Source organism: Ambystoma mexicanum, chromosome 2q (assembly GCF_040938575.1).
Source record: "Ambystoma mexicanum isolate Mex_15411 chromosome 2q, UKY_AmexF1_1, whole genome shotgun sequence".
NCBI classification, from domain to species: Eukaryota; Metazoa; Chordata; class Amphibia; order Caudata; family Ambystomatidae; genus Ambystoma; species Ambystoma mexicanum.
Genome location: NC_090924.1, coordinates 706,321,941 through 706,343,060, shown reverse-complemented (window position 1 = coordinate 706,343,060; position 21,120 = coordinate 706,321,941). Strand labels below are relative to the sequence as shown.

Below are 21,120 nucleotides of genomic sequence, written 5' to 3'. Positions count from 1 at the left end.
TTGAGAGCTATGCCTTACCCTCCCACCGCACAGACAGACTAACATGTTGCATGCTTTGGCCTGGGCTGGTCTCAAGCAGCCTAACTTAGACTCACATAAATGACCTGCCTCTGTAAAAAGCAGTAGGATCTGTCACCCAAATCTGGAGGTGGTAGGATCACTTAAAAGGCAGTAGCCTACTGCCTAAATCTGTAGGGTTGGCAAGTATGCGTGAAATTTCGTTTCAAGATTCTGTAACACCAACTCCGAAACACCTCCTTACTATCACACGCATAAACTAAAGCTGTGTTGAATGTATATCAAAGAAGCCAACAACTTGTTTTAACCGCCCCACACTGCAAACGTAACCAATAGAAAAACACGGCCGTTTGAACGTACAGCCCAAGGAGGGGCTGTGAGCGTACTCGCCGCTATTGCGCGTTCCCGAGTTGTACGTCACGTGATTCCTGTGACTGTGCACTGCAGCAGCCTGTTCTTGTTATGGTTGTGTTAAACCTGAGAGCATTAAGAACCTGGCGCCCCCAGTATGAACTATGATTTTCGCCAGTCTGAGTCCGGCACGCAGGTAAATATTTAGGAGGGGAGATGGTTTCTGTAGATTGGTGTTCCGTGAGACTTGCTAGTTCCAACGACCGTCTGACCGTATCGCTGCCCCACGTGAAATTTCCATATCATCGTACCACGACTTTCGTCAGCCTACCGACTCCTCGCACCGTAACTACACCATACCCGCCATTGCATCCACATTCTATAACTGCCTCACCCCAGGCATGACACAAATACTATAACATTCGGTTGTGGAACTGGAAAAAAGTAACTAGTGGTGCCTACATTCAAAAATGAGGGAGATGGATGGCGGACAAATAAGAGGGGAGAGGAATTGGAGGAGAGAGAGAGCGGGGCAGGTCGAGGCTTGACCTTTGTTTGCCATGTACAATGGATGTTTTTGCCTAGCCATTGGCTGGAATAAAAACATAAAGGCGGTAAATTTATCCATGACAGAAATCACATCTGAACATATTCATAAATATAAATCTGTTATACAACTGTGCTTGCAAATTAAACCCGATACTATTTGACACATCTCTTTAGAACATGCGTATTATTGTTATCAGTGAATAATTATTTACACTTTAAACAATTACAAGTGTGGTTTAAACATTTTGATCGACAATAAAATGTGAACTGTGTAAGGCTAAATGCACAGTAGGTAAAAATGTAATGTTACTACATTAAAAATACTGGAAGTCCATCTTGACACGTGACAGTTTAATGTTCATTTGTAATTACTGTATCTTTTCTCTTAATGGTTAGAGTTTACTTACAAACTACACAAATTGCATAGTGAAGCCAGATGACATGTTTATCCTTATATCAACATGTTAAGCCAAAATAATACCATTGTGGCTTTACATTTTCACATTCTGAATGTTTAACTATAAGTCCCAGAATGCAAGATAATGCACACATGACACGCAATAAAAGAAAGTTGTGTAAAAAAAACTCGGATAATGTATTACGCAAACCTCCAACTTGTTATTATTCATGATGTTGAGAACATTTCATTAGTGACATACAGCAACTTTATTTTTGTGTTTGTATATAAAAAATCTTTAGAAGGGTACTTTTGTTTTGTTTACTCTAACTATCAGAGATTTGCGAGGTAACTGGTGCTTTGTGAGGTCTTTCATTTGGAAATGTCCCATCATGCATATGAAAGGTGTTGTAATGTAAGTCTGGCTTGTGGGTCACATCATTGGCTCTCTGAATGTGGTGATGTCTGTATGAAGTGCACGTGTCATTATGGAGTGTCAGTGTTGTTATCTGAACTAGTGTTCCAAGTGGGCCAGTTGGAAAGTGTTTGCTGAGCTAAGGGACGTGCAGGTGTTTCTGTGAACCATCTTACCTAATAAACCCACTATAACTTACCTGCAGGTCCAGGTGTGTTGGTGTACGGTGCCACATCATTTCACTGGTGACGAGGATGGGATTCTGTTGTGGAGGGGGCAGCAGCTGTGACAGGACACCGCCCTCCAAGTGCTCACGTCCTGGGTGTTAGCCAGCAGTGCAACTCTGGGTATCTGGACCGGAGTTGTTGTTCAGCAGGCCTGGTGGTGCTGAAGGAGAGAGAAGTGGCTCCTTGGACAGTTGGAGCCGGTGCCCGGATGGAGTAAGGCCCCGGGTGCCGCTTTGGAGTAGTTTCCAATAGGTTGTTCCCCGGCAGTCTGCAGCGGAGGCCTGGAGAGTGTCCAGTGCCTTTTGGACCAGTACCATGTGTTGGAGCAGTACCGGAAGCTTTGAGGATTCCAGAGGTTGTGCGAGACTGGTGTTGTGGCAAGAACATTTCCCTCGTATCCACATTGGTAGTAACCACAGCTGGGGCAGGGAGATGCATTGTCCCGGGGTCTGGTGTTGGGTGGATGTTGGCCGAGGGACCGTTGGAAAAGTGTGATTTGTAACGGTTGGAGGAAGGTGGTATTTGCAGCCATGGAGGGTGCTGGCCAGGAGGTTTTCCGGTGCCAAGGACTGCGAGCTGATCGCCTACATGGAAGGCGTTGGAGAAGTGAACTCTTCGGTGTCTTTGGCAAAATTATGACGTTTGCGAGTCATCACGAAGCGTTCCAGCGTGAGCGGCTGGAGCGCAGTGGGGATCTGGAATGCACTGCGTGTGCGGTGCGCACGCAGGGAACGGAGTGATGTTGCCATCTCTTTTGCAGGAAGGAGATCACACCGTCCTGTATCCTTGACATCTGTGAACTTTGTTACGGCAGGCGGATGGCGGACTGGGGAGGTGCAAATTCCTGCAGAGGTGCGTTTTGTGAGCGCAGAAATTACCCAAGGAGGTAATGTGGAATTTTTTCAGGAGCACGGAGTGAGGACGCTTCTGAGGGCAACTTGTTCGCTAGGCGGGGCAGAGGAGAGCCTTCGCCAGAGTTTGGAGTGCAGTCTGTTCTGGTTTATGGCAGCTCGATGCGAGGAGGACGTTCCTTTATCGCTGAATATTTTTCTGTAGGCATTGGGGCCCGGTTTGTATGGTGTCTCGTGTACATGTTGTGGCCTTATGTGTCGTTAAGTGTTCTGTTCCATGCCTGTATGGTGCGTCTGTTTATGTTGTGGCCTTGTAATTAAACAAAAATGTATTTCAGCTGTGTTTGACATGTTCTTTCATTACAGGAAGGGTTTGGACGGGAGGGTGATGGGTCCAGTGTCCTCTTTATTTACTGAAGAAGTGTACCTTTGTATTTTGAACTGAAGGGGGTGTTGCAACAAGGAACTCGTGGTGGAGGGTTTTCTGTTTTAGTGTTGCAAGCTGGGACTCTAGTGTTCGGCATTGTTTTATTGAGTGTTCACTAATTTGTTACCTTTAGGATATCTGTCAACGGACGCGTCGTCAGTGTATCGTAACATTTATTTTATCATTGTTTAGTGAATGCATATTGTGTTGTGTTAGCGCTTTATGCAACCATTTGTTTGGTGTCCTCTGTCCTGGTTGTGAGTGAGTGCAGTGTTTGTAGTGAGGTTCTGTTTCATGAGTTAGGGTGCAGAATGCTGGGTGGGTTCGTGTGCGGTTTTGGCCTGCAGGATTCCGGTCGGGTTCCGCAGTGTGTACTAATTTGGGTGCTAGATGACATCTGTTCTGTTGATGGTGTGGCTGGGACCAGGGGTCGTGTGTGTGTGTGTGTGTAATGTTCCCAGTGTGGAGCAGTTTTCGGGGCAAGGGGGCCCTGTGAGCCGTTGTTGGCGGTGATGTGATGGTAGCCTAGTTTGTGCTGGGGGTCCCATGTTCATGTATGTCTCCGTTGTGGGGCAGTCTTTTCGGGGGGCAAGGGGGTCCCGTGAATTGGTATGGTTGGGGTCATAGGCCCCATGTGGTGTTGGAAGGCGTTCACTGCGAAGGCAGTCTGGCTGGGGCTAGGGGTCCCGTATGGTATGGTGGTGTACTACAACCTTAATTGTAGGTGTACTTTGGTGTGTGTTCTTGCAGGGACTAAGGGTCCTTTGTGTACAGTATTGGTGTACTGCAGTTGTAGGTGCTCAGCTCAGTTTGGCAGGAACTAGGTGTTTTGTGGTGTAGTAGTTCCGGGGAGTATGGTTGGGTGCCATTGGTTTGACTGTGGTTTCGGTTGGTTTTCGAATGTGTGTGGGTGTTCTATGTGAGGGCAGTTCTGGACTGACGCCGGAGTGTGTGCTTGTTGTTGCTCTCAGTTGAGCTGGGTTAGTGCCCGGGGGCGACAGCCCTAGGGTGCAGACCCGGGTGGAAGGTTGTGGGTGCACAGAAGGTTTTGATGGTTAGTGTAATGTACTTTTGGGGAACGCTGGGGCGTGGCAGACTCAAAACTAGAGTGTGTAGTTTATTATTTTTGTTCCTCTGGTGTTTTCCAGTCCAGGTTGAGGGGAGGTGATTAGCCCTTATTCTATTTCGGTGGGTTCCTCTTGTTGTGTTTTGTCGTTGTTGGGACGGAGTCGAGTTGGTAGTGTGCTGTTGGTAGTGTGCTCTGGCATGGCTAGGGTTTGAAAGCAAGCGTCCCCAACAAGCACGATCCTCCCCGCAATGAGAGACAATGAAGGACTCTCCCAAAATGGGAATAAGGCCAAGACAGAGTGCGGGTGAGCGTAAATGGGAGTTTATCAATCAGAATAGGGCATGCAAAGAACTCTGCAAACTCCGAGAGCGCTCTGTCTGACAATAGCAAAGACAGGCGTATATATTTACAAAAAACGTCATAAGAACCTACATGCTATAGGGGGCACAAGTTCAAGGGGATTGGGTGGCGACGACTAACTATAGGTGCTGCTGTGATGTGGTTGGCTTTGGCTGGAAGACGTCACTGGTCAGCCTCGTGGGTTGGGCTGGGCCTGGCAGGGTGGCGGAGTTCATCCGGGCGGTGTTGTTGTGCCATCGCGGCCAATGTCAGAGATGAATGTCCTTTCCTGACTTATTTGCCCTAGGCCATGCACACCGCAGTCATTCACTCGCTTCTATATTATCTTCTTTAGTAAATCTTCCAATAGGTTATACTACAGGTTAATGCAACACAGGAGGAATGCACCTTGTGAGGGGTCTGGAGGCAATACGTCAGGACATAGTTACCCGTGTCCTGTTGACCGGGGCCATAGGTCGAGGGGCTAAGCTTCAGGGCCTGGGACGGGCGGTACAGGTCTTTCGGCCTTGTTAGAAGTTGTTATGGATGTTCTGCTGTGTGTTGTCAAAGTGTTGGGTGTCCTGATTGCACAGGGCCATAAGTCTGAGATGGTCCGGTGGGTTGTGAGGTTTACGAGGGGGCGCGTGTGTTCAGGCAGAGGTTTACTGCTGTGCTGTAAATAATGCAGGTGGCGGGTGGCGGCCTTGGGTGCTACAGAGGGGGTTACAAGTCTTTGAAGCGGCTCCAGTCTGGTTGGGGGAGGTAAAGCAGCGCGGCGCGGTCTCTGCTCTCATGCCTTTGGCAGCCTTCGCAGGGTGGGAGGGGGAATGGCCTTGCACGTATTTCACAAAGGTATCTCCCTCGTGTGTTGCTGAGTTAGGTAAAAACATCAAACATTTGAACATTCTATAATACTTATTCAAATCATTTTAAAACATGCATTTCAACTTTGCTGGATGTGTCTCGATTATACCCAGTCTGAACACCGTATTCGTACACTATGTTTTAACAACTACAGTATTTAATTATATGCATATACAGTTGCAGTAAGTGAGGTAGTAGTCGGGTTGGTGGAGTACATAGGAAATGACTCGCCACTGTACGTGACGGTGGTGGCACATAAGGGGCTTAGACATACACACATAACAAGTGCATTTCTTGCGCATCCTTCACATAAGTTCCACAGTCTGGTTACATTCGTTTTCTCGTATACTCTAGCAGCATTAGTTCAGTTATGGCGCGAGCCCATGGGGTGTAAGTTTCTCAGTAATACCCGTAACAAATAGATTCCTGGTGCGTTCCTTTATTATTAGCACCCAACTGCAATGGTGTGGGCTCACCATCGCTTATATCATGGAAGCATGATTTCTGATAATTATACATTTTACAGGCTTTTGTAATATAAAGGATTTTGTGGAAGAAAGCATCCTTTGCGAGTAGTCTCAACATTAATATATAAAGATTGTCTGTCATCCAATGACTATTTTACTGTTCTTTTCCTTGCCTAGGCCTGCTGGCCGGGTCATGCTGGGAGCGATGATACACTGCGGGAGGTGAACTGTTACAATGTTAGTGTATCACACTAGCTCATGTCCGTCTTATTCGTGGGAACGTGCTCGCAGCGGATCTGCCAGGGTGCTGCGGCAACAAGGATGACTGAAGCCCTCCAAGGGTGGGGGCCGCGCTACAGTGCGCTGAGCTCACACCATCTTTATCAGACAGGATGGTTTCTAGGCCTAGCTAAATTTTAATACATGTGGGCACTTAATACGTGTGGGCAATGTCTCCAGTGGGTGAACCCTCCACCACCTGGGCCCGGGTGGCATGAGGGGACGCCCAAAAGAGCCATAGCCCTCACCTGGGGAGAAAGCGCAGGTGAGGGGGGTCTTCTTGGACCAGTCCTCCCCTACATTTCCCCCCTTTCGTTACTAAAGTAACGAATTCTTTAAATCTTCTATCCTCCTACATTCTGCCTCGTCCATCACCGCCTCATCCCATGCAGGAGTTCCTTTGATGGGCATCCATGCTCTGCACACCCCCCTTAAGCTCTCACCTCTCCGGGCGTATTCATCTGGGGTACACGTGAGATATATGCATCCACCAAATCCACCCAAACTTCCTCATACCATTCTAATATACGGGGCTCTTTGATGGTGGTGTGCCACAACTTATCTACAATATTTTTATCATGGTATATAGGCACCAGTTGGTACCTGGGTGAGTTATCTATCCCTGTTTGTACTTGTGCTTCTTGCATCGTTTTTATTGTACCGTGTGAGTTGCCCATTGTCACCATCATCATTGCACCATTTGGTACTGCGTTAGCACAAACTCGAAGACCCACCTGGCACAGGCAAAAAAGTAAAAGGAGGAACACAACAGCTGGTATTAAAAATTTCACAGTTGTTCCAAGCCATGAGGGAACCCAGGAGAAGATGTTGTCGAACCATGTACTCGCTTCTGCTCCACCTTCCATTTTCATTTTCTCTCCTAGGTTGTGGACTGCTTCGATCACATGGGACAGGGAGCCATTCTCTGCGTCTTCAGAAGGTACGAAAGTGCAACAGGCACTTCCTATTTTTCGGCAAACACCACCGTCCATCGCCGTCAACAGGTCCAGGACATACCTGTTTTGCATGGTCATTAGTCGTAAAGCTCTTAGTTCCACTTTTATTATGTTGAATCCTTCTTCAGTGTCGTTTGCCAGCTGAATCAATTCCCAGCGTGTTATCTGAAGCCATTTTGCGTTTGCCCTTGCTTGGACACTTGAGACGAGTGAGGCAAAAAATGTTTCGGCTGAGCTGAATAATCGATATTTGTCTGGGATTTGGGCCAATAGTTCTGATGATGCCTTGGATATGTAATTTGATGCTCGTCTGTTACGGGTCAGCACTTCCCCCTTGCTTCCAGAGGACAGGACATATATTTGTGACTCTGCAGTTGGTTGAGCCACACTCTGCATGCGTTCTTGTGTCCTTTTGCTTCCATCGATGTGGCTTTCTGGTATCACCATGCTGAGTGCAGAGTGGCCATTGAGCAGCTGCCACTCCATGACGGGGGGAGGTGTAGGTATGCCTGGTTGCCGCATACCCAGTACGTGTCCATCAGGGCCGCTGTTCCTTTCCTCAGATCTGGAATGGTGAGGGTCTTGTTGCAGTTCTTGTTTGTTCCCATGGGGGTTCTCCCTTCTCCTTTAAAACACAGTCCATAGTCCATTTCGCTCTGCAGTTTGAACGGCTTTTCAATGGCAGTTACCCAAGTTAGTTTTGAAATGTGTTCTCTCCATACTGGTGTACATGTTTCCTCTATCCACTGCAATTTATCCGGTGCCACACCTCTTAGTGCTTCCGCTTTGCACAGTACTTCTTCGTCCTTCCGCTTGTTGTCAGAAAAAAGTGTCCCTTCTATTACAAAAAATGGTTCTTTCAAACATACCACCCCTGCCGTTTTTGGGTAGCACGTTTTCTCGTTCTGCAGCATTTGAAAAGTCACTTCGTGTGCCTGGAAGGTGTTCTTAATCCTGCATAACGTGAGATGAAGGAGACATTGGGCATCCACAATAGGCAACAATACTTTGGGTGTACCTGATGCGTGAGGGATGAGAGAACAGACATAACAGCTCTCGTTTGTTGTCTGTTTAGCTGTGGCACTCATATCTGCATACCACTTATTTGTTTGATGGGGGTGTCGTGGGTCTTCCATCTTATCTAGACCTAGCCCATAGTACTCATCATACTTCCTCCTCTCTGTTTCCCTCTTCCGTCTGTTGTTCTTGTTCCTCATGTACTTCCCAACTTCCTGAGCAGTGGACAAACTAGACCCCCCCCTTTCTCATTCCCGGCCCCCTTGGCCCATTCATCATATAATATTTCGTGCATTGCTAGTAGCTTTTCGTCTTCTTTCCTGACGTTATCTGGCAAGTTGTTTTTTAGGATGGGGGCAGGCTGGCTGGTGGGGGTGTTATACAACCATGATATGGCAGACGGGTTTCGGTCATTGAGACTGTGGGCATTGTAATTAGACACCCCTGGTGGAGACACTGTACTGCTCTGCATTCCACCTTGTGGCTTTTTTCTTTGTGAGGTGACAACACTGGATGGTGTGGTGTGATACCCCCATACAAATTTAGTTCCGTCCCATATCAAAAAATCGCCTTCCCTGGTATTAACACCTGCAGTTGGATTGGGCCCGGTGGTGTTGTTAATTCGTCCAGTAGTGTTGTTGCTCCCTCCCCCCTCGTACATCTCGATAGAGATGAACGCTATAAACCAATATGTAACCAGGCCAAACATCATCATAAAAAACAATGTGATGCATACTGATAATCCACACTCATACGAATATCTACATCTCTCATATACTAATTCTCTCATTCTACTAATTCTATCCGTTGCAGGCTGCCCGTTAGATGCCATGGAAGCTCCTGTTTGAGATATAAAAGTGCATTAAGTACATGCATGTAAACGTTTTGCTGGCACCATCGGTGCCAATATAAATTTGACAGGGAATGGAAGCGGGTGGGGATGCGGGGAGGGGTATTCACAGACAAGGGTGTACACAGGCTATAATTTTGTTATTTAATTAATTTCATACCATGCAACAAAATAAAAACAAAACACACATTGTCTTTTTTTTTTTTTTCCAAATATTCTTATCAGTTATTCTCCCACTCTAGTCCAGTGCTGACATACACACACAAGTTCATATTTAGACACTTTACTCAGTTTCATCGTTTGCTGTTGTCTGTGCCTCCTCATCTATCTTCTCTTGTACATTGCTGTATGCTTTCCGTACGTCAGTCAAGTGCACCCAGTACCTCAAGCCCTTTACTTTTACTGCCGTGGGCGTGCAAAATATTACCTCGTATGGGCCATGGAATCGGGGTGCATTCCACTGACGCACAAAGCTTCTAACATAAATTGAGTCGCCTGGCATTAGCTGTTGCTCTGGCTCCATGACAGATCCTGTTACATTTCCCTCTTCTCTAGTGAAAGGTGGGGACAGTTGTTTTGATATGACGCGCGCTGCCCTTGTCAATTTCCTCAAATAATCGGTAAACTCATCTCCCAATATTGCGGCGCTTCTGTGAGCATCTGAGTGTTCGCGCAGTGGAGAGTGTGCTGTATTCATTCGTCTCCCGGTCACGATCTCGTGCGGGGATAAATGGTGGTCTTTGCTTGGCTGATTTCTCAATTCAAATAGCGCAAGGGGTAGGCAGTAAATCCAATTCTTTTTCAATGAAAAGCATAGTTTTGATAGCCTGCCCTTTAAGAGTCCATTCATCTTTTCCACTACGCCATTACTTTGGGGATGATAAATCGAACACAATTTATGTTTTATTCCCAATAATGTAGTAACTTCCTTGAAAAGCTCATTCACAAAATGCGTTCCGTTGTCTGAGCGAATCACGTCACAAATTCCCCAGCGCGGGAACACTTCCCTTACTAGGAACTTGGCGGCGCTTTTGGCATCAGGTCGCGCACAGGGTCCTGCTTCCACCCACCTTGAAAATGGGCACACAACCACGATCATGTACCGTGCGCCATTGCACCTTTCCCCCATGTCAGCGTAATCTATATGCAGTTCTCTGAATGGGCCAATGGGTTTAGGAATTGTTCCCCGGAGTGTGCGCAATGTCATTCCTGAATTGTATATTTGGCATGTTGTGCATTCCATTGCCAATCGAGACACATGCTCCTGGAGACAGGGCACGAACCATTCTTCCTGTATTTCCGCTGCGATGTGCTGTTTGGTATTATGTGCAGGGAAGTGTAGCTGTTGAAATGCAACTTCTAGTAACTGTAGTGGCATTACCACTTTCCCTGAGTTATTTTGTCGCCACAGTAGGTCTGTTCCCGACTGGCTGCACCCCCGTTTTGTCCATGTCAATTTCTCCTCTGCACTAGCTCCTTCCTGTAATTCTAGTATTTGTGATATGGACATCATGTTGTACCCTTCTGGGGGCTCTTCGGTTCTCTTGTTCTTCAGTATGTACTCACCTGTGTCATATTTCTGAAAATAGGAAGCCTCCTTGGCGGCAGCGTCCGCTGCCGCGTTCCCCAAGGACACAAAGTCTGTGTTGGATGTATGGGCTTGGCACTTCACTATTGCTACTGCAGTAGGGTTTTGTAGGGCCTCAATTAATTCTTTCAACAATTCTGCATGCTGTACTGGTGTTCTGTCTGCCCTCCTAAATCCCCTACGCCCCCATCTTGCTAGACCTCCATTTACTGTCGTCGTCATGTAAGCTGAGTCTGTGTATATTGTCACTGCACAACCCTTTGCTGCATGTAGTGCTTCTATGAGCGCAATCAGTTCTGCTGCCTGTGCAGAGTAATGTGATGGGAGGCGGTACTGTACTAGTGTTTCATACTCACCTTCTTCTAACCTTACTACTGCCATGCCAACGTGTTTTTCTCCCGTGTCCACATCAATTGATGCCGACCCATCCACAAAGTACACTTCCCCCTCGCTTAGAGCGTTCTCACACACCACTGTGTCCTCCCCTCCTTCTCCTGTGTAGGTTGCGCAATCGTGGTTCTGCATGTCCTGTACTGTGCACGCTTCTGTAATGAATGTGGCGGGGTTCACTGTCTTGCATCCCACTATATGGATGTTGGCGCTGGACAATATAATCTCGTAGGCTGTCGCCCGCTGTGTGGTCAGTGTGCTCTTTGATCTCTCAAGTATTGCAAATAATGAATGTTCCACAAAAATGTCACAGGGCACCCCATTACTATTGTGGCACTTTTCTCAATTGCGAATGCGGCTGCAGCGAGTGATTGTTCGCATGCGAAATGGCCCTGCATCACGGCATCTAAAGTACCACTATAGTAAGCCAATGGCTTGTGTCCTAAAGATGTTTTCTGTGTCAGTACTGCTGTCATGAGTGTTCCCTTGCAGTGTGAGAATAGGTAAAATTTGCATCCATAATCGGGGTTTGCTAGTACTGGAGCGCTTGAAATTAGCTCTTTCAATGATTGAAATGACATGCTCATTTCTTCTGACCATTTTATTTTTTCATTCTCCTGTTGTGCTTCCTTCAGTGCTTGTAGGAGGGGCCTCGTGTATGCTGCATAGTCTAGTATCCATGCTCGGCAATAGTTGCACATCCCCAAAAATTTCTGCATATCTTTCACTGTCGTGGGTTCTCCTACTGATCTTATTGCCTCTACCCTGTCGGGAATTATTCTTTTTCCATCTTTTGATATGAGCTGTCCCAGGTATAGGACCTCAGTCAGGCAGTACTGTAACTTCTCCTTGTCTACCTTGTATCCTTTGTTGGCGAGTAGAGTCAGGAGCGTTGTTGAATCTTTTCTACATGTTGCTTCATCTTGTGCACACACTAATAAATCATCTACGTACTGAATAATCGTACTCTCAACTGATAGGTTTCCCAAGTCTTCATGCAATATGCGGTTGAATATGCTCGGGCTCTCACAGTATCCCTGTGGTAGTCTGCAGTGTTCATATCTCTTACCCCCCAGTGTGAAGGCTGTAAGGTATCTACTCTCTTCAGCCAGGGGTATTGAGAAAAATGCGTTTTTCAAGTCCACTACTGTGAAATGTGATGCTGCTTTTGGGATGCTGCATAGTATTGATGCAGGGTTCGGGACTAGAGGGGGAACTCTTTCTGAATTACATCATTGAGGGGGCGTAAGTCCTGTATCATCCTCCAAGATCCCCCTTTCGCTTTTTTGATTGGATAAATACATGTGTTGCATGGGGAGTTTGAAGGCACTATTATCCCTTGTGCTAGTAGTGCATGTATTGTTTCTTTTATCCCTTCTTCAGCTTCACGAGACAATGGATACTGTTTGACTCGGGGTAAGATTGCTCCTTGCGTTAGTTTTATTATTACAGGTTGTACTCCGTGCAACAGCCCTACATCATGGGGGCCTGTTGTCCATAGATTGTTTGGTACGAGCCTCATGTCGTCATCAAAAAATGACGGTGGTGTTCCTACCACTGCCATCAATTGGACAGGGATCTCCCTGGCTTGGATCAGAATGTCACAGGGCATCGCTATTTCCATTACTATCTCACCATCCCCTTCTGTGTCTGAAAAGAGATCCTCATCTGTTACCTCGCGTAGGGCGAGGTTTGCGTTTGTACACAGCACTGTGCGCCATTCACATCCTTCCCTGTCCATTCCAATCACAGCGATCCGTTTCGTTGATACCTGCACAGCGTGCAAATCCAACGATACCACTGATCCTGGTGCTGCGTTTGGACACACTATGGGGCGGAAGAGGAACTCTGCTGGAATCCTCCAATACATGCTTTTTAGTTCTGGAATTACGAGGGCCAAAGTCTTTAGCCCTTCAATAAACATTTCCTCATTTTGTGGCAGCCCTCGTATTTCCTGTGTGGTTGTGTAGGCTTGTACTACCAACATCGCCCGCAAGGGGCATATCCCGGGTGTAGAACACACTATTCCTCTTTCCGTGAATGATATGGTCATGTTAAGTTTACTCATAAGATCCCTCCCCAACAAGTTTATTGGTGACTGTTCGTAATACAGTAAGGGTGCCCTCACAGTCTTGCCCCCCACCGTTACATCCAAAGCTTCTGTGTAAGGAACTTCAATTACAGCCCCAGAGAACCCCTGCGTCTCTAACTACCGGCCCTCTCTGACACATGATTTCTCCGCTCCCGAATCAACCATGAATATAAACTGCTTGTCTCCTATCTGCGCCCCTACCAATGGTTCCTCTGCTGCACTGTAGGTGGTAGATAGAACTGGACACGCAAGTGTTCTCTGTGGGCTGTCCTATGCGGGGTGTCTCATCGCCCCCCCCTCATTAAATACATTGCCTGAGACCACTGACATGCCGTTGTAAGGTGCTGGTGCGGGGGCCCCGTTTGCTGCTGTCGCGAAAGGGTTGCCTGGTGTATATTGCATGCTGTCGTTGTTTTGTGGGTGGTTCTGTGTTCTATACTGGGGTCCCTGTTGCTGGCCGGCATTACCTTGGCTTGGGTTTCTTAGTTGTTGTTGTCCCATTGGGAGGCCATATGGGCTTCCCGGGTGGGGATGGCCATATTGTTCTACCTCTTGGAACCCGTTATTGGGTCTGCTTCTGCACTCTCTAGAATAGTGCCCACATCGCCCGCAGTTCCAGCAACTTCCTTGTGCACCTCGAGGGCCCTGCCATCCATTTCCTCCCATTCCCCCATACCCCGTTCCGCCTCCTCTTCGGCCCCTGTACCCACCTCGTCCCCCTCGAGGGGTCCACTCTTGCCACTGCGGACCTCCACCTTGCTCTTGCTCATTCCACTGCCGCTGTCCTGCTCCCGCCCAATTTGCTGCTATCCTTCCTTGCATTGCTATCAGCCCCTCCTCCTCATCGTCTCCCTCCCTACTGTGTGGGAGCGCAGCTACTGCTGCTGCGACCTTCACCAATTTTGTCTGTACTAACTTCGCTTCGTCTGCCAATCTTTTCTGAGTCACCTCCCTCTCCCTTTCCTTTATTCGTTTACAATGGTGTACTATTATGCTCTGAATTTCTGGCCATCCCTTTGCTTCAATACCTGCTATCTTGTCGAGCGCTTTCTGCACTTCCTTTGGGAGCCCTCTTTTTATAATGAAGTAAAATAAAGATGTCGATTGATGCCAAGGCGTGCCCGTCTCCGCTCTCCACATCTCTTGGACCCGAAAAATGTAATCCATAGCCTCCTCCCCGTCATTCATTGTACATTGCATCACTGACTGTAAGTCCAGTGTATCTGGGAATGTTTCGCGTAAGGCGTCCCACACCCTAGCCCACACTGTGTTAAAGGAGGCCCCATCATGGCGGTCACAATCTAAGGTTACTCCCGGGAAACCGGCTTTAACCCATACTCTTTCAGCCTGATCGCCCACCGCTGATACGAGCAGACTTTTCACATCTCCTATAGCTAGGGGTACCCCGGCAGTATGTTTTTCAAAGGCGTATATCCACTTACTTGCCCCTCCTGATAATGGGGGCAATAGCTTTAATAAATTGGCTTTATCCATCTGTGCCCATGGGATATAGTTAGGTCTCCCTCCTCCTCTGTGTATCAACGGGAGCTGTAGCTTTCCTTTCGTTATGGCATCCGGACCCGATTTGGATGCTGATGTTTCTAGTGATGCCATTTTTCCCACTCTGTTCCTTAGTCGTCCCGACCACTCATCGTCCAGTGTTCTCACTGAACATGTGCCATCCCCCCCTTCGCTTCCCCCTCCTATAGCCATGCTCAACCTGTCACCTTCTAATTCGTCCCTTATGTCGCATAATAATTCCTCTCTGTCCCCCATAGGCCTTTCGTCATTTTCAGTATCTCCCTCACGTCTCTATTTCAATTATTCGCGTTGGTTCTTCTTCAATTCTGAACAGTATCTCACCTTTCTTCCACCCATCTTCAGGTCTTCTTGTCTCGCCTGGCGCTCTAGACGTGCGCCCTGATCTAGTCTCATTAAGTGCTGTTTGTCCGCACATGTCTTTTATCCTCGAGAGCTCATCTTTTGCTATTGATCATCTGTGAGTTTCTCTATGTCTACCCTTTGTGTACTCGCCTGTCCTCGCTCCCTTGTACTTTCATATGGTGGGGGTGCAGTGGGCCGGTGGGGTGTAGGGGTTGTCGGGGGAGGCACATACGTCGGATCGCTGTATCCCTCTGCGGGTACAGGCTTTTTTAATATCGGGTATAAACTTATTACCTCTACTGGTGGCGCTACACTTGACACTTCTTTGATATCTTTCTGTATCATCAGTGGATTGTCTGTAGTGGATGGGAGATCAGGATTTGATGCTGGTGCTTTAGGCGGTGGTATCTCTTCAAATAACCGCCAAAGATCTAATATTTCCCTCCTATTTTGCAGCTGCTTCCCTTTGTACTTCAAGAAAATGCATGTTACCACCATATCCAGAACGCTTTTATCAAATGACCCTCCCTCTGGCCATATCTGGGGTAACCCCTCTCCCTTCAACTCGGTTACCCATTGGTCGTGATATTTCTTGATTCGCTCCGCGTATCCTGGAAGATTCTTACAAATATGTGATAAGGGTGTTTCAGCCCCCATCTCTGTGCCCTCCTAGTGCTTGTGTTTCTCTGTATGTTTGCAACTACAAGGCAAATGCAGTATCAATATATATATATATATATATATATATATATATATATATATATAATTTTTTTATGCTACTTCACATTCAATGTTGGGCTCGTCTGGGCTCTCTCCCCCTTTCCCCTGATTGCACGGTGCACAACTAGCTATACGCAGCGTCTACTCTGTTCTCTTGGGGGGGCACATACAAGGGCAACCCATCATTTATTTTGACAATATCAATCCGGAAATCAAAACATGCACGTCACACTTACCATGACCATTTAACTATTATACATTTATAACCGTTATGCACATTCACAACCTCAAGTCGTCCCCTGACACATACGAGGTGCACACACCTCTTGGTAACACTCAATGCACCATTCAAGCTGCCCTCCCTTTCCTCCCTAGCCGTCTGTTCCTTTCTGTCTTACTTAGATAGATGGATGCGCATATGCAGATATTTATATGCTTGGACCTGCTCTCCCCCTTCTAGTAGGACCCCTTTTTCTCTTACTTTCTTCCCAAGTTCGTGCTAACCTCAGTTTTTATTCTCCCACTACCCCTAAAGAAAAAGAAAAGAAAGAAGTAATAGCGATCACTAATATATTCTCAGTGCCCCCTTTTGCTGAACACTTTTATCTTGTATTTCACTTCGTCATATATTCCCAGTACTAGTCAATATAGCACTATGCGGCGCCGCCTTCCACCCCCTTTCGGAGCTAGGTTCCCGTCACTTTTATCTCTTATTCACCTCGTAATCCTAATGGCCATATGCAAAGAAAAAGAAAGGAAATTTTAGAATGATCTTTAGTATATCTTCGTACCCCCTTTTCGTTCCCTGTCCTACACTTCTCTCCCCGCTCCCTTTACAATCGCTCACACTCAGTACTCACGTGCCCGTCTTGAACCGATAGTCTCCGAAACTGGGTCCGTCCAGGCAGTGTCGCCGTCAGCTCAACAGTCGGCCCCGGCTCCGGTGAGCGGTACTCAAAGGGGATTTTTCAACCGGGATCCCGTACCCTCTCTCTATTGAGTGCGCACTTCTTAGTGTACCGGTCGCCGTTGGCGGGCAGCCTCCCGGAGCCGGCTCACCGTGCGTATCCCTTTTCGACCGGAGATTCTCGTGCCAAAAGGGGACGGTTATAATGAGTTAGGAAGAGATAAAAATCACGCTATCGGGGTCACCACTGAAAGCAAGCGTCCCCAACAAGCACGATCCTCCCCGCAATGAGTGACAATGAAGGACTCTCCCAAAATGGGAATAAGGCCAAGACAGAGTGCGGGTGAGCGTAAATGGGAGTTTATCAATCAGAATAGGGCATGCAAAGAACTCTGCAAACTCCGAGAGCGCTCTGTCTGACAATAGCAAAGACAGGCGTATATATTTACAAAAAAACGTCATAAGAACCTACATACTATAGGGGGCACAAGTTCAAGGGGATTGGGTGGCGACGACTAACTATAGGTGCTGCTGTGATGTGGTTGGCTTTGGCTGGAAGACGTCACTGGTCAGCCTCGTGGGTTGGGCTGGGCCTGGCAGGGTGGCGGAGTTCATCCGGGCGGTGTTGTCGTGCCATCGCGGCCAATGTCAGAGATGAATGTCCTTTCCTGACTTATTTGCCCTAGGCCATGCACACCGCAGTCATTCACTCGCTTCTATATTATCTTCTTTAGTAAATCTTCCAATAGGTTATACTACAGGTTAATGCAACACAGGAGGAATGCACCTTGTGAGGGGTCTGGAGGCAATACGTCAGGACATAGTTACCCGTGTCCTGTTGACCGGGGCCATAGGTCGAGGGGCTAAGCTTCAGGGCCTGGGACGGGCGGTACAGGTCTTTCTGCCTTGTTGGAAGTTGTTATGGATGTTCTGCTGTGTGTTGTCAAAGTGTTGGGTGTCCTGATTGCACAGGGCCATAAGTCTGAGATGGTCCGGTGGGTTGTGAGGTTTAAGAGGGGGCGCGTGTGTTCAGGCAGAGGTTTACTGCTGTGCTGTAAATAATGCAGGTGGCGGGTGGCGGCCTTGGGTGCTACAGAGGGGGTTACAAGTCTTTGAAGCGGCTCCAGTCTGGTTGGGGGAGGTAAAGCAGCGCAGCGCGGTCTCTGCTCTCATGCCTTTGGCAGCCTTCGCAGGGTGGGAGGGGGAATGGCCTTGCACGTATTTCACAAAGGTATCTCCCTCGTGTGTTGCTGAGTTAAGTAAAAACATCAAACATTTGAACATTCTATAATACTTATTCAAATCATTTTAAAACATGCATTTCAACTTTGCTGGATGTGTCTCGATTATACCCAGTCTGAACACCGTATTCGTACACTATGTTTTAACAACTACAGTATTTAATTATATGCATATACAGTTGCAGTAAGTGAGGTAGTAGTCGGGTTGGTGGAGTACATAGGAAATGACTCGCCACTGTACGTGACGGTGGTGGCACATAAGGGGCTTAGACATACACACATAACAAGTGCATTTCTTGCGCATCCTTCACATGAGTTCCACAGTCTGGTTACATTCGTTTTCTCGTATACTCTAGCAGCATTAGTTCAGTTATGGCGCGAGCCCATGGGGTGTAAGTTTCTCAGTAATACCCGTAACAAATAGATTCCTGGTGCGTTCCTTTTATTATTAGCACCCAACTGCAATGGTGTGGGCTCACCATCGCTTATATCATGGAAGCATGATTTCTGATAATTATACATTTTACAGGCTTTTGTAATATAAAGGATTTTGTGGAAGAAAGCATCCTTTGCGAGTAGTCTCAACATTAATATATAAAGATTGTCTGTCATCCAATGACTATTTTACTGTTCTTTTCCTTGCCTAGGCCTGCTGGCCGGGTCATGCTGGGAGCGATGATACACTGCGGGAGGTGAACTGTTACAATGTTAGTGTATCACACTAGCTCATGTCCGTCTTATTCGTGGGAACGTGCTCGCAGCGGATCTGCCAGGGTGCTGCGGCAACAAGGATGACTGAAGCCCTCCAAGGGTGGGGGCCGCGCTACAGTGCGCTGAGCTCACACCATCTTTATCAGACAGGATGGTTTCTAGGCCTAGCTAAATTTTAATACATGTGGGCACTTAATACGTGTGGGCAATGTCTCCAGTGGGTGAACCCTCCACCACCTGGGCCCGGGTGGCATGAGGGGACGCCCAAAAGAGCCATAGCCCTCACCTGGGGAGAAAGCGCAGGGGAGGGGGGTCTTCTTGGACCAGTCCTCCCCTACAGGTTCAAACAGAGTTTAATGTTCTGTTATGTTATCGGTACTTGTATAGCGCACCATCAACAACGGAATTGGTCCCCAGGCGCTCTGGCGGATCCGTAAACAGGAAGGGTGGGCGTAGGGTTAGTTGGGAGAAGGGGAGAAGGAGAGTGGGAGATGTGGTGTGCTGTTGGCAGCTTCAGCTCCGTTGACACCGAGTGCTGGGCTTTGGTGCTAGTATCGGATCGGATGAAGGCCTCGAGTGCTGTGGGTGAAGTTTATGTGTTGTTGATGTGGTGTGGTAAAGTGCGTGTGAATTGCTGGGAAAGAGATGGTTGTGTGGTTTTGTGTGGGTTTAAGTAAGCAGAAGATTGAGGATTGGGTTAGTGGGGTTTGTATCCAGGTTCAGGTACTTACGATTCCGTTAGAGTTGTGTAACTGTGGGTTCGGATGTTGCTGTGGGTTCGGATGTTGCTGTGGGTTCGGATGTTGCTGTGGGTTCGGATGTTGCTGGTTCCTGGTGGCCGACTCGATTTGGTGGTGTTGCGCTGGTCCAGCTGTATCCTATTGAGTATAGTATGGATTGGCGGGTGCGTCTGAACCTAATCTTCAGGTGTGGGACTGGGTGGGTGATATCTATTCTTAGGTAATCTAGTGTGACCCTGGTCAATTGAGGCTTTGAGTGGTTCAGGGTTGCGGTCATGTTGAGGTGTTGTCCTAGTGGGTCGGTCTTGGTGAGCGTGTGTATTCAGACGTTCGTATCCTTCTGTCGTGACTGATTCTTTGATTTCCGTGGAGCGAACATCCTTGAGACTGTTGTTTAGTTGTAGTTTGTGTGGTGGGGCATTGTGCTTCCTGCTTTGTATTGGTGGGCCGTGTGTAGTGATGAAACATTCTGTTTCTCATCCATTGCCTTGGGCCCGTGATGCAGTGCTTCCTTTTCCTCTCTATGATTTTTTCTAAGGGCTGATGGGGAAGGTCATGGTTGGGTCCATGTCCTCTTGATGATTTGTTCTAGTTTTTCTGTCTTAGTTTGCTATGTTTACTGTCTTTGGTCGTATTGCGAGTGTCTCCCGTTTGGTCCTTTAGTATGTCGTTGGATAGTTGCCTCAGCTTTTCCCCATTGATCGGTGCGTATCGCGGTCACTCTACGTTCGTTGGGGTTTTTTGGTATGTCGGTGCACCTGTGGCCAGTCTTTCTAGTTATGACGTGAAGAGACAGGTTTTGAGTAATTTCCTGAATAATAGGTGGTTTCTAGTGTTACGTATGTACTTTGGAAGGTCGTTCCAGGTTTTCGGGGCTTGGTGAGAGGAGGATCCTCCAAGTTTTCTTTTGTTGTAGGGCTTCGGTTCCAGGCGGATGTCCATGCTTGATCTGAGCGTTCTTGTTGGTCGATGTATGCGCAGTTTCAGTTTGTCTCTTAGGAACTCAGCGCCTTCGTTGTGTACTGCTCTGTGCGTAATGCACATTGTTTTGAATTTTATTTGTTGTTTTATTGGTAGCCAGTGAAGTGTTTTCAGCCCTGGTGCAGTGGGTTCTCTTTGGGGTAGTTTCAGAAGTAGTCTGGCTGCAGCGTTTTGAATGCGTTGTAGTTTTTTTAGGAGTCGTTCAGGCATGCCTAGGTATAGGCTATTGGCGTAGTCTACTTTGGACATGACGAGGGCGATGATGGTGGTCGTTTTGTTGGCGAATGGTAAGATTCTCTTTGCCGCTCGCAGGAGGAAGAAGCATTTCTTGAGGAGAGCGTTTACTTGTGGCTCTAGCATGAGATTGTCCATCAGAACCCCCAGGTTTTTCACAATCGCAGAGGGTGCTGGGGTAGTCCCGAGTTATCTTGGCCAAGGAATGAATTGGTTTTCTCCTCCATTTTTTGTGACGGTCATTATTTCGGTTTTGCCTGGGTTGATTTTGAGGGAATTGGAGTTCATCCAGAACAATACATCGCGGAGGCAGTTTTCTAGCGTTCTTTCCGGGTTGTCTTGTATTTTGAAGATTATTTGTGTATCGTCAGCGTAGTTGTAGCAGGTGAGGCCGTGGCTTTTGATGATTCTGATAAGCAGATACAGGTAGATGTTGAATAGTAGCGGGGAGAAGGATGATCCTTGTGGTAATCCACAGGTGGAATCTCTTGGGCTGGATTTGAAGGGTTTCATCCATACAGTTTCCGTTCTGTTTGTTAGGAAAGATTTGATCCAT

At 47.4% G+C, this 21,120-nt stretch overlaps 1 protein-coding gene across 3 annotated transcripts in view; it reads left to right on the top strand.

The window, feature by feature from the left end:
* The first annotated feature begins 402 nt into the window (after positions 1–402).
* The window catches only part of XRCC2 (X-ray repair cross complementing 2), a 92,533-nt gene continuing 71,815 nt past the window's right edge, over positions 403–21,120 (top strand). Inside the window, exon 1 of one of the 3 annotated variants that reach the window (XM_069647927.1) lies at positions 403–565. In XM_069647927.1, the coding sequence (XP_069504028.1) occupies positions 527–565 (39 nt within the window). In that variant the 5' untranslated portion in view covers positions 403–526. Of the gene's footprint in view, positions 566–846; positions 984–2,815; positions 3,010–21,120 lie in introns of those variants that run through there. The other 2 variants (XM_069647925.1, XM_069647928.1) reach the window with 2 other exon arrangements.